The 13,478-nt window shown below is 41.7% G+C and overlaps 2 protein-coding genes and 1 non-coding gene across 3 annotated transcripts in view; 1 reads left to right on the forward strand and 2 right to left on the reverse strand.

Annotated features, from left to right (window-relative positions):
* Positions 1 to 5,491, reverse strand: part of LOC124054751 (FERM domain-containing protein 5-like) — a 65,606-nt gene extending 60,115 nt beyond the window's left edge. The window contains exon 1 of the mRNA XM_046381139.1: positions 5,040 to 5,491. Coding sequence (XP_046237095.1) covers positions 5,040 to 5,141 — 102 coding nt within the window. The 5' untranslated portion in view covers positions 5,142 to 5,491. The remainder of the gene's footprint in view (positions 1 to 5,039) is intronic.
* Positions 5,492 to 6,728: 1,237 nt separating this feature from the next.
* trnah-gug lies at positions 6,729 to 6,800 on the reverse strand. Its single transcript has one exon. It is a non-coding gene; the product is annotated as a tRNA-His (tRNA).
* Positions 6,801 to 7,244: 444 nt separating this feature from the next.
* cry5 (cryptochrome circadian regulator 5) lies at positions 7,245 to 11,516 on the forward strand. Its single transcript, XM_046381561.1, has 11 exons — positions 7,245 to 7,397; positions 7,806 to 8,030; positions 8,113 to 8,307; positions 8,412 to 8,530; positions 8,676 to 8,830; positions 9,064 to 9,204; positions 9,459 to 9,626; positions 9,786 to 9,926; positions 10,589 to 10,740; positions 10,829 to 11,049; positions 11,157 to 11,516. Exons 2-11 carry the CDS (start codon positions 7,816 to 7,818, stop codon positions 11,216 to 11,218), a joined length of 1,569 nt encoding a protein of 522 aa, XP_046237517.1. The 5' UTR covers positions 7,245 to 7,397; positions 7,806 to 7,815; the 3' UTR covers positions 11,219 to 11,516.
* The last annotated feature ends 1,962 nt before the right edge of the window (positions 11,517 to 13,478 follow it).

The raw sequence follows: 13,478 nt of genomic DNA on the forward strand, positions 1-13,478 counted from the left end.
TGTGACTTCTCAGTCAGAGGCTGCAGATATATCAGTATACGCATCCTGCTGAGGGAATGTAATGAACTGAGGGAGATTTTCATACAGATGACTGTGAGGACAACAGCCTATTGTAAGAATCACCAATTCCAATTTATTAAAAAAATATTCAATAAATGCAGACTAAATTACTGATGGGGAGTGAATAAAAGAAATACTTTATTTGCATGGTAAGGATTACTCCTTTATTGTAGACTATTGCACAGTTCATAAAATCAACAAAGTGGCAGCAGAGTAATGTTGTGCCTGTAACAGACCACATACTCCGCAAAGTCTAAGATCCACTAAAATGCCAACGATTAACTTAGGGCTGCCTAAGTAGAATTGCTCCCCAACCTGTTCGTTCCTTTCCTTTAACCTTTGCACTGTGGTCATGAAAATATCAAAAGGTTGGAGATAAGCCTGGATTGATTGTTGCGCCACCTTGAAAATGTGTGTGTGTGTGTGTGTGTAAAACAATCTAAGAAATGTACAATGGGGAAAAAACGCCAATGAAAAGAGTTTGGAAAAAACTATTATCATTAAGGAATTTCAATATTTCAGTAAAGTGCTTTTTGATCACAGTAACCTGGAATAAAATATACAGGCATCAACATCCTCAGTGTCTTATCAATACCTTCTCTGCAGCAAAAATCCTCTCTCACAAGTGAAGGGAGTTGTAATATAAGAGGAAACCGAAGAATTGCCATAGTTAACTGCATTATAACCATTTTGAAAGAGATTCTTTGCAGCTGATACCAATAACATTTCTGTATCGGAAAAAGTAGTTCCTAAGCTGTATTTGATGTACACTTGAAGGCAATAAAGACTAAGTAGTGAGCAACCATGGATGATTTCATATTCCACTGTGACAAGATTTGTTGTGTTAAACCTCGTCAACTTTTCCCCTGCTTTATGTAACCTTTTGGAACCTTCACTGCAAATTTCAATTGCGAAGACAGAACAAGAACAGACTCTCACATGTATGAAAACAAAATATGTTACAACCTCCATTCCTACTTTAGCAGTGCACATTAAGAAGAAAACGAGATGAGATATGCAGAGAGGCCGCTGAGGAGACAAGAGCAACCTATTTTAATAATGCATTCACAATGCAAAACAAAAAGAGCTCCTTCCAAGTTCTGCATTTGGCCTCAAAAGAACAGTCTTAATTTCATTACTGGACCATAAAGGATCTGAGTTGGTGCCAGGTGACTGAACCATTTTGCTCACAGTGATAAGGAAGGTCTTTCTGGACAGCTGCTATTCTATCATTCATCTCACTTTCAAGCTCTGATATACATCGTTTTGGTTCATGGTAGGAATATTAATCTAGAGCAAATGGTCCGCATTAGCCGCATCACAAAAAGTACTCCCAGGCTGGTTGCTGCAGTGCTTTGTCTGATGATGAGCTGTATGCAGTATGTCATGCTGAGATATGAGTGATTAATATTTAACCTAATGGTAAACCCTGTTCCTCATTATATTTACCCAGTGAAATATACTGCTCATTTACAGTGCAAGACTATGGCTGTTTAACCCAGAGATGGGGACTGGAGTATGTGACTTGGACTCAAATCGCACTTGAGTTGCATCCTCAAAAGACTTGAGCCTTGACTTGGACTTGAGATTTTGGACTCGTGAACAATCTGATGCTTTTTGGGGTATTGTGTGTGACGAGCATGAGCTAAATGTCTTTCTCTCCATCTGGTGTGTGTGGCCAAAGATGTGATAATGTGATAAGAACACCATGGCTTGCAAACATATTTAGGTCAGCATCCTACATTAGCTTGCTACTAGCTTTGCAGCTAAGAATGTTAACTTGCTTAGACTGGGTTTTGCTGAATATTTTGAAAAGATTAGTGTTTTTGCTTGTCACACTTGGAGTGCTGGCTGTGGTTTGCTTCTTGGTCTTTTCCATGCAATTTCATTCACTTTTATCTCCCTTTTTCTATATGACCCAATCTGAACTGAGTTCAGACTGCTATGTTAGTTGCTATGTTGTTGTCTCTGCTTTCTCACAGCAGTTGGCTTCATTTGTTCCCACTTGCCACTTATTTTTATGAAGATGTTAAATATTCCACCATGCATCATATTGGGTTACACTGGGGTTAAACCAACATTGCCTTCCTATTCAACTCCACACTGGCTTCGTACAGATTTTTTTCCCATTTATGAAGGTCATATCTACCATCATTCCACTATTATGTGATTTCAGGGTAACAGCAGCAGTCCAAGGTGAAGGCTAATTGAGCTAAATGGAAAGCATGACCATTGTTGAGCCCCACGAGGGACCTTTATTCTGGGCCACATCTCAAAGGTGTGCAGGAAAGGACAGCAGCCATCCGCTCCCATTTTCACTAAGCCAACAAAGTTGTCATGCTCCAGTTCCAAGCTCCACTGTAATGTCCTTTTCACAGATGAAAAATGACATGTTCCCCTAGGCTTATTTAGCTTTAAAGACACCTTATGCAAAACATAATTAATATCATTTATACATTGAAATGCCATCAAAAAATGACGATGTTGTTGTTGTTGTTTATTGTAATTTCCCCTATGAAATATGCCAATAGAGAGCTAATCCCTCTCAATAAAAACTTCACAAAAATTAACCATTCAGCATTTCAGTTGCTAGAAGCGTGGGATCAGCATATCTTGACAGCCAAACACTTCATGAATCAATCTTCTTGAATCATGACTGGGTGAAAGAAGTGCTCAGAAGTCAAGATATAACAAGTGTAGGCTGTTACTTTGGTAAACACAAGGCATCGAAAAGAAACTAGGCACAGTGTGTCTTCCCCTCACCAGTCAGAAGGCAAAATGGACATCATGTTTTGCTTGTAAAACACAGCAAAACTAAAAGGCAAGTTGGGAAATTGGGCAAAAGTTCAATTAATGACACAGCATTTCCTTTTCTCACAAAAAGGAACTGATGGAAGGCTAAATTCAGGATCATAAGGTCACTCCCACAACCATTTGATGGTTTGGTGTTAAATTGAAAACATGATTGGATGTATGAAATGTCATGAAAAACAATCATGGCACTCCTACTTGCTGACAATTCAGTCACAGAAAGGTTGAGGACGAGCAGAGAAAAGCTGTAGACTGACGTAAAATCACTGTTTCATCTGTCCTCCAAGCACTGCCACTTAAAGTTGTTAGACACTGAAAGGCTTGCTTTGTCTTTGCTGTCAGATCCTAGAAATGAACAGGTGGAAATGGTCTTTGTGTGCTGTCATCTCTTATTCAACAGCAACGGAATCCCTTCGAGTAACAAGCATCAAACGCAGCTCCGGCGAATCAAAGGGCCAGGTTAGATGATGCACGCAACAGACTTCTCGATGCGGCTACACCAAACACGTTACTCACACTTGATTCACAAAGGAGGTAACAGACATTAAACACACAGTCTGTTTACCGACTCCAGTCATGTCTCGTCTTCATCCATGTCAATACAAAAATTGATTTTTGAGACAACTCAAAGTGCGAGAAATACAGAGAAATGCGCCAAACAAGTCTGCAAGTGACTCACTGAGTGACTGACTAATCCAATGCACTGAATTAATCGATATTACCAGATTAAATGGAAGCTCTAACAGTAAACCTGTTGCACAAACAAAGCACACTGATATACACCAAGTAAGCAAGAAAAACGAAACAAAACAGAAACACCTTTGGCACACAAGAAAATAGACAAGCTATAAACTCTATCTTAGTCCATCTTATACAACTGCACTTCAAACTACAGCCTCGGAAGTGACCATGAAGTAGAATCAATGCCAGTGTATTACAACAAATAAAAACTAATGATTTGCTGAACCAAGCAGCCGCAACCACATAGCGAGAATGAGCAAAGTAAGGCTTAGCAGGCCACAGCTTTAGATCAAAGCCACTTTAATGACTTGAAAATCCACTCGGTTTTAAAGGTAAACATTTCCATGCATTCAAATTTAATGAATGCATTCTGGAGTAGAAGCTCAAGTTATTTTGTTTCCTTTTACAGCATTACCTCAGCTGTTTTTAGTGATGGAAGAATCTAATCCACACTGTATTTTGGCAACTAATCTCTCACTAACTGATATGAAACCAGATAAGTTAACAGTGGAAACCCCTGGTCAGCCTATACACTTGTGACACTGGTTCAAACCTTCAAGGTCCCAAGAGTGTTTGGATCAGTTCCTGCTGCAAGTGGGTTGCATCCCCATAATACACAGTTTTTTTGGTGGATTTAGCTTGTTACAAAAACTGTAGTTAAGTGACTTTATTTCAGAAAATGTATCCCAGTAAAATAGACACTATTTTTCTTTGCATCCGGAGAGGATAGCAAAGAGTTAGTCCATGTTCAAATCTGGGGTCAGCCTGAAGGGCAAACTGACAACTGAGGGTATGACAGCTGCTTTTTGAAGACTGATTAAGAAGCCCACCCTCTACTTAGACTAATTAGAATCCAAACAACCTTAAACCTCTTCTGGTAATGGACCAAAACCTCTTGTGTCTCTGGCCTGTCTCATGTAGCCAGAGGATGCAGAAATCCTCTCTGAGCCCTCCACTGAAATCGTTCAAGATCAGATTATCCAGATTTGTTTCATAATGCATTCAAATCAATTCATGGATACAAGCTGCTGAATTAAGAACAGCTTGTAAGGAGATTTTATTTCGTTATTTCCCACCTTCAGCTGGAAATACAAAATACTGCTGATTAATAATCCTTGAATTTGCTACGCAACACACGCCACATGCGGTCATGACGTCCACACAGGTAATGTCTGCAGCCCATTGATGACAGACGTCCAGCCATAAACACAAAGCGACATTTGGAAAAAAAAATGGGTGAAACTGAATGACACCCACTTCAGTCAAAACGTTTTCTACAAAGCAGATTGATGGATAGGGAGAGAGGGGAAGAGAAAGAGAGACGTGTAGGGCAGGAAGTCATTTTACCTGATCCCCACCCCGTTACGTGTCAATAGCACGTCCTCCACAACAAGGTGATTAGGGAAACAGGAAATGTTCCCACTGACCTGAATCGTGCAGGTGTACTCCGAGTCGTCCAGCAGCCTCACCGTGCAGTTGCATTCCCTGTCCAGACTCCTGATGCTGCTGCTCATCAGTCGGCTCAGCATCTTCTCGATCGTCTGTGTACGGGACCAGGGAGAAGGGCACACTCTGCATACATACAAGTTTGATGTGCTGTCACGTTAACGACGTCCCTGTTGTTTGGTCCAACACCTGGTCAGCGGCAGCGAGTGTGTGGAGCAGCGGCGGCGTTGCATCGTTATTTATCAGTGTGTGCCACAAGCTGCGTGTCTTCAGTCAGTGAGGAGTGGAAATAGTGCTACTGCTGCTCTCTCTCACTGGTCCGGTTAGACTGTCACCCCTCACCACACCTTCTCCCCCACGTCTCCTAGCCGTTGCCATGCCGCTCTAATGCCGCTGGGCGGGCTAAGGCTGGTGAATGGCGAGTCTGTCAACCAACGGAGCAATGAGGGAGATGCTGCCTTCACAGAGTTAACGACCGGAGCAGAAATTCCGATAGGCTGGTACTCGTCGTGACTAAAGCCACATGGTTGAGAATAATAACAGTGGGGTGGTTGTGTAGTTTCACAGGTCAAACAATGGGCAATGCGCTTTGTGCTGCTGCAGAAGTTGATAAACGACGTGATAACATTGCTCCATGTTTATACAGTAGGCCTGCATTATGAGGCATGAGACACATGCTAAAAATACATAGAAATTACTCTTTTCTGATTAATACAAAATCAACACAAATTAAATAACCACAATCATAAAATACATCACCTTTATATTGGGAAAGTTGTATGCGGCCAATAGACGCGTCTGAGCAGTCAAGCATGAGACACATTTTCCCATGCACCCCTTTGTGGGCACGTGCTCTTTGCTTAATCGTGATATTTCCGACAGAACTTGGAAGCAGCAGCAGCGCACATTTTGACTTTATACAGAATTTTCCACATGTTGGTCTCCAGTCTGTCTCATTCATGCTCAGGACAGTGTCGGTATGATAGGTAGTTGTGGAGAAAAAAAAGAGAGAAAGAAACAGTTTCCACCTGATGATATTAGTAACCAGAGTCAGTTGAGCCAAAAAGTTCGAAAAGATGTAGGCTCGCCTACTTTTTAAAAACAAATGCTATAGAGCTAAAATAAATTAGAATAAGAGTCTTGAGTGCTGCGAGAACTCTGAAAGCCACAATCGTGTAAAAGACACATTACAGACACAGAACCTAAATGCATCTCTTCCGGATTTAATCTGAAATTGTCGAAGAAACTATTTATATCGCCAATTTCGGCAGTTTCTGGGAGCAGCTGCACTCACCAATAGGCCTGTTCTAGTAATTCATAACTGCAGAGTATGGTCTTTATGAGTGAGCCAACCTCTTAACTGAGTAGTCTCCCAGTTTCCTTGACTCTATCTCCCTCTAGTGGTGTAAATGAGGGAAATGTCCGCGTAAAATAGACATAATCTCCGTTGTGTTTTTCGATTGCAATGATATTCTGAATGTAACTGTAACTGTCAAACGTTAGGCTACGACCACGGTATGTGGGCCAGCCTAGTATGAATGTTTCACCGATAAAATGTTCACCATGTAGGAAAGTGATGAATGTAGTCTTCACCAAGTGTTTTCCACAATGGGGTTTTGTCGCGTTGTCAGTAACAGTAACGTACAAGAAAAGTGAACTCATCTTCATAGTGCCGTGACCCGGATTCGAACCGGGGTTGCTGCGGCCACAACGCAGAGTACTAACCACTATACGATCACGGCGAGCTACGATGAGCTGGTGCCCCCACTCGTTCTATAACATGGGGTGATTACCAAAACGAGACGATAGTCTGCCTGCTACATGTAGAGTTTTCGACCTGCAGAAAAATAATATTCCACTTGTTCTGTTTACAGTTTCCGTGTCGTGGAAAGGCCTTCAGGATTACAGAGCTGGCAATTTTTTAACTCAAAAAGCTGCCCACTATCACGTTTTATGATAGCCTATTAAATTTGCCGTAACTTGCCGCCGATTGAACTCTGAGACATCCTGGAGGCTCTGCTGGCAGTAGTGGATGTAGAGTGAAAGCATGATTTCTCAATTAACAGTCAGTCACATTAAGTTATTGTGGCAATGTTTTGATCAATAAACTCTAGCATCGTTTACACCACAGCGACATCTGCTGGTGGTCCAACTAACAGTTTGTGCTACACGTGCGTCTTCACCAGCTCTCCTCTGATTGGCTAATTTTGCTGCAGACGTAACAGAGCGTCAGCTTTTGTAACAGAGTCAACGTGCGGGTTACCAAACACAAATTTTTACAGTAAACAGAGAAACCCATCTAACAAGCGGAAGTGTTACCTTGTTAATGCACATCTAAGGTAAAGTTTTGCCTCACAATCTGCATCATTTGGCTCTAATTAAACAATGGGTTCACCCAGGCTGAGACATTTTGTTGTTTTGTGATTGTTTCGTTGTTGGGTTCGTGTTGACGTTGTCGTATCTGTCGGGTCTGTGAATTCGAGTCGATGCCCCGATCTTCTATGAGTTGCAAGCAGTTCTGTGAGATGTGGAGCACTTGATAAAAAAACAAAAACATTTAAACTCATAAATATTTACCACTTTTGGACACGCATTCAGCTTTTCCTCGGAGGCACCTGGTATCCATTAGCTTCTCGTCCACATTATTTTCTGCATGTGTAACTTTGCACGTATACCTTCCTTAGGGGAGGTCACAAAGTGGAATAAAATAACGTCTAAAGAAATGCCTGCAACTAATGTGTTATCAGGTTCGCCGGCATGACTCATACATGTGTTCACTGGTTCCGCAAGGGACTCAGACTACATGACAACCCAGCACTGATGGCTGCTCTGAGGGACTGCAAGGAGCTGTATCCAGTGTTCATCCTGGATCCAAACCTCCACAACGACGCCCGTGTAGGCATCAACCGCTGGAGGTTCCTCATCGGAGCCCTCAAAGACCTGGACTGCAGCCTCAGAAAACTCAACTCCAGGTAGAGATCCTGAAAATCCTATTATAAGGCAGTTGTATAGTGTAGTCTGCAATTACAAGTGTGATGTGTTGGACTTCTTCAGACTCTTTGTGGTGAGAGGAACTCCGGAGGATGTGTTCCCCAAGCTGTTCAACAAGTGGAAAGTAACAAAGCTGACCTATGAGTATGACACAGAGCCCCACAGTCTGAGTCGGGACAAAACAGTGACCACACTGGCCAAAAAAAATGGAGTCGAAGTCATCTACAAAATCTCACATACTCTTTATGACATAGACAGGTATTGCTCTTGCTGAACATGTATACTCTGTTCACTCTTACTTCATATACATTTCATATGACTCTCACTTCTGCTGCATTGGACTGTTTATCATTTCTTCAAAGGGTAATTGAGGAAAACAATGGGAAAGCTCCCCTTGCTTATAACCGTATGCAGGCAATAGTGAAGACTCTTGGTCCTCCTAAGAGGCCTATCCCTGCACCCACCATGGAAAATATGAAAGGTACTACACACAACACTGGATAGTGCCATCATAACGTCTGCCTGGAAATAAACACTAAAACCAGTTTGTTAAAAATTTCAGCCTAAAACTTGTGATTCAGTCTGTCAAGACATGCTGTCTAAAAATGTATTTCTTGTGTCAAAAGGTGTGATGACCCCTTGTTCAGAAAACCAGGACGAGAAATATGGCATCCCCACATTGGAGGAGCTGAACCTGAAAACTGCAGGTCTTGGAGAGGAGCAGTATCCAGGAGGAGAACAGGAGGCTCTGAGGAGACTGGATGAGCATATGAAAAGAAAGGTATTTAAACTTCATAGACTTTTTATTGACGCTGCATGACTGAAGGATGTGATCTGTCAACAAGACTTTCTGACTCTGACTCTCACTGCTGAGACATGAAATACAGTAAGTCACCTTCAAAGAAAATCAAAATCCAATCCAAACATCCAATAAAGAATAGATCATCGAGTCATTGTGTTGTGACTGACGAACATTTTTGCTCGTTCTGACTTCCATGTTTCATCTGATTTCAGGAATGGGTGTGTAGCTTTGAGAAGCCGCAGACTTCTCCAAACTCTTTGAATCCCAGCACCACTGTTCTCAGTCCATATGTCACTTTTGGCTGCCTCTCTGCACGCACCTTCTGGTGGAGGCTGACAGACGTCTATCACGGGGTGAGTGTCGCCGTCGCAGAGAGGTTTTTGAAGGAAGTGTGCTGCACTGTGAACAAGACTGCAACATTTATTTACTGTACTGATATTGTAGCTTAAATTTCCTTCATGGAAAAAATACCAAAGTAAGAAAGACTGTGATTTAAACTAAAGAAACGACAGAAAATGTGTTAAGTTATTAATGGTCTTCACTTTGAAATTCTGACAAGCTTGACTTAGTCTGGGTGTTGTTGCTGCTGTGTGTGTGGCGTTTGCAGAAGAAGCACTCAGATCCTCCAGTTTCCCTCCATGGCCAGCTTCTGTGGAGAGAGTTCTTCTACACAGCTAGTGTGGGTATCCCTAACTTTAACAAGATGGAGGACAACTCTGTTTGTACCCAGGTGGATTGGGACACAAACCCTGAATATCTGGCTGCATGGAGAGAGGTACTGAGTCCTATAAAACTATTTGAAATGGTAATGAAAGAAAGGAAGAGAAATAATGCTGTTGGAAAAAGAGTTTCATAACAGTTTAGACACAGTTAATTAGATGCTCTGCTTACCAGTTTCACAAATATTTCCTGAATCCTCTCCACTTTACTGAAGGCTCGGACCGGTTTTCCATTCATTGATGCCATCATGACTCAGCTGAGGCAGGAGGGCTGGATCCACCACCTGGCCAGACATGCTGTTGCTTGTTTTCTCACCAGGGGAGACCTGTGGATCAGCTGGGAAGAAGGGCAGAAGGTGTGTTAATTGGCTTGCCTTTATTGCTACTATAGATTAAGTGTGATGTTGTTCTTACCAAATAACAAGCACAAAAGCCATCCAGACCAGTGGGGTGTCTGCACAGGGAGTGTGTGGTAGAGTATGTGGTAGACGACATAATAACAAGTCTTTATTGTTGAAGTCTGGTTGAAATCGTTTTACAAAGGACTGTTCTAATCAGTAGTGACCTACCTAAAAAAATAGTTAAAAGTAGTGAGAACTAAGGACATAATCAGCATGTGGGTCCCATGTAAAGGATTCTATCATTAAAATGTTTTTCCAGCCTATTATGAAGGAGAACAGCACTGATTTTACAAATCAAACTTTATTTTTATATACTGGGGGAAAGGTAGTAAAAGATTTTTATGGCTGCAGTGGGAGCTGCACAAAAATTGCTAAGTTGCCTCAAGTGATGTCAGTTGAGTCAACATTGACGAGGTCTGAGGATTGAAAATGGAAAAAAAAAATAAACTCGGGGACCGAAAAAGTGATCTTACCAGACTTTTGTAGCTTGATTCTCGTTGCTGCTTGAGGCTGGCAGCTCGGGGCTACATTTGCCACTACCAGCTTTACACACAAGAATCTACTGAAATTATGGCAGTTACATTGCACTCCAGTAATCTGTGCACCTCCCTCCGAAGGTGTTTGAGGAGCTTCTGTTGGATGGCGACTGGGCTCTGAATGCTGGAAACTGGCAGTGGCTTTCAGCAAGTGCCTTCTTCCACCAGTACTTCAGAGTCTACTCCCCTGTCGCATTTGGCAAGAAAACAGACAAAAACGGAGACTACATCAAGTAAGATGAACAAGCTCTGAACAAGCTCAAGTTGTCAGAAATAATCTGAGTATAGCTTAAATAACCAGTCCTCTTCTCTACTTTGAAGAAAGTATCTTCCTACTCTGAAAAAGTTCCCGGCTGAATATATCTATGAGCCATGGAAAGCTCCACGTAGTATCCAGCAGGCAGCAGGATGCATTGTGGGAAAAGACTATCCACGTCCTATTGTACAGCACGAAGTGATCAGCAAGAAGAACATCCAGAGGATGAAGTCAGCGTATGCCAAGAGGTCTGCACACATTGCAGAATCACCCAACAAAAAGCAAGGTACTACCTGAAACATGTCCTATATGAGAGATTTTTCTCATTTAATGTTAGTCATGTTTGCAGTAACTCCAACCTCTACTGTGTCTCTTTCTATGTTTCCCTCCTAGGTGTAAAGCGTAAGGCACCATCTGTCCTTGACATGCCGAAGATAAAAATGAGAAACAAGTAATGTTTGCACACTAGACTGGAAGCTAATGTGGTTGATCAGAGACTATTCTCATTTACGTGTGCAGGCAGCCTACTTCATCTTTGTTACAATTTTATATTTCAGGCGCTGTGCGTATTTTTACTTTTCATACTATATTTCAGTGTCATTTAGCTTAGGCAAGAATTATATTTGGAGAATATTTCATGCATGAACAAGTTCAAATTTGTAAACCTAAACCTTTGAAGACTTCGGGTTGTATTGAGACTGGTTCTGTCTGCTTATTATTTTTCTAACCAAAATCATAAACTGTTGCACCCTAGAAACTAGATGTTTATTTTCTGCTCTTTACATTATGTGTCTACTCAGATGTTTCTATACAGTAAAATTAATTGAAAATATGTTAAAAATCATCTCATTTGTGAATATCTTTAACATTCACTTATGAATGATAGTCAACCTTGGTATTTTGCAGCTCTCACTATTACCACTAGAGGTCACTATAATTCCACCTACAGAAAAAATTGGGAGAAGGGGAAAATGTAATGATTCAAATTCAATACACAAGAGGTTCGTGTTATTATGTATTGTAGCTCCAGCCTGCAGTAATTCCAACCAGAATGTCATTCTCTGCTTTTTGTGAAATGTTCTTTTTTCAGCATCTTCACTCTTAAAACAATGTAATGCAACCATGATCTAGAGGTTGGAGAAGCGGCTTGTGATTGGATTGGGTCGCTGGTTCAATTCCTACACTGGACGGGCAGGAAAAATTTTGGTGTGGTGGAGTGATTAATGAGAAAAAGTTTCATTAGTCACCATATGACATCATCCTGTATGTTTACTCTCTGTGATTGGCTGAAGATATTGTGGGCAGCACAGAGCTGTGTAAAGTCCTGTTGTGTGTGTGTGTGAGAGAGAGAGGGAGAGTGTGGGCCACACAGCTGTCCTTGGAGGTCAAGTCTTCTCCTGTTTCTGCTTCCTTCAAGCTGACACTGGTGTGAATATCCAGAAGATGATGTCACAACCTCACCAGCGGGCCAGACGCCTGTACAAAGCCAAGCTCAGTTTCCACAGAGATCTGTCAAACATCAAAACAGTCTGCTGTCCAACTGTGCATACATGTGGGGGGGGGGGGGGGTATTTGGGGGCACCACTTGGCACCAGGTCACCCTGCCAATAAACTCTCACGGCAGAGCCTTACAGGTATAAACTGAAATTACTGTTCATTACAGATTTAGGTGATATTTTCCAAGATGTTATGAGCGATGATTTAAAGGTCAGCAAGCTTTGTTCACTTTTGGTCCTATTAACATGTTCATTTGGCCTCAGCACCTGAATGATTGATAAATCCACGATCAAAATCCCCACAATAACTGTCTCTATACCCACTGGTGTGCCCCTCTCCCCGTCTGTATGTGTTGACACCTCACCACTTTAACCATTTTGGATCTGGGTGCTGGAATATCCCAGTTGAATTCGGACAGCATGTTCCCCATGCAGCTAGTGTTTCAAGTAGCTTTGATAGTAGAGATTCATCTCAACTATCACCAACATCAAACAATTAATTCCCAATTCTACAAAGCTAAAGCCATGGTAATAGGCCAAGAGCTCCTGTAAGATCATTAGGAACATCTTTTATACTTAATGTTTTTCATCAACTGCCATTACAAAGTAACAGAAATGCTCTCAACCACTTAATTAGCCAACAAAGGAAACTATATTGGCCTCTCATATGAAGTAGGAGTTTGTTTAAAGTGGGCCAAGTTTAGATCATCTTAAAAAAAAAAAAACGCTTTCTAAAGATTACCCCCACAGAAGAGGGCGTGCCTGTGTTACCCATTATAGAAGCTCCTAAAGCTCTGTCATTTAGGCTAATTTACCTGGTGAGAAGTTAAAAACAGCACCTGTTCATGACAAAGCGTTGCAGTTGGTGTAACTGCACAGAAAAATGACACTACACTGACATTCATTTTGGATGGCACTGTGCGTCAACAAAACCAACCAACCAATCTAACAAAAGGAAGTTAGTTAAGTAAGGATGATTTCAGCAAAGACCTCACAATCTTCTCTGTTTTCTCTGTTTTTCTCTGCACTAATGACCTTAACCAGAGCAAGAGTGAGAGACAAGAGGAAGTTCTGAGGGAAAGGTTCATGACCACACACTGAAAGGTCGCTATTTATTGGATGCTGTGGATCTGGTGAATAAATGCCACAGTGAAACTGAAGAGCTGACAGCTGTCCAACCTGCTTCATACCTTTTGGTCTATCCCTGTCTCTACCGGTG

Source organism: Scatophagus argus, chromosome 1 (genome assembly GCF_020382885.2).
Source record: "Scatophagus argus isolate fScaArg1 chromosome 1, fScaArg1.pri, whole genome shotgun sequence".
NCBI classification, from domain to species: domain Eukaryota; kingdom Metazoa; phylum Chordata; class Actinopteri; family Scatophagidae; genus Scatophagus; species Scatophagus argus.

Bases quoted from the DNA above. Each gene is read 5' to 3' on its own strand.
- cry5 (XM_046381561.1), top strand. From the start codon at position 7,816: ATGACTCATACATGTGTTCACTGGTTCCGCAAGGGACTCAGACTACAT. The intron at 8,831-9,063 runs GTATTTAAACTT...ATCTGATTTCAG, and splicing joins ATGAGCATATGAAAAGAAAG to GAATGGGTGTGTAGCTTTGA. The intron at 9,927-10,588 runs GTGTGTTAATTG...CTCCCTCCGAAG, and splicing joins GCTGGGAAGAAGGGCAGAAG to GTGTTTGAGGAGCTTCTGTT.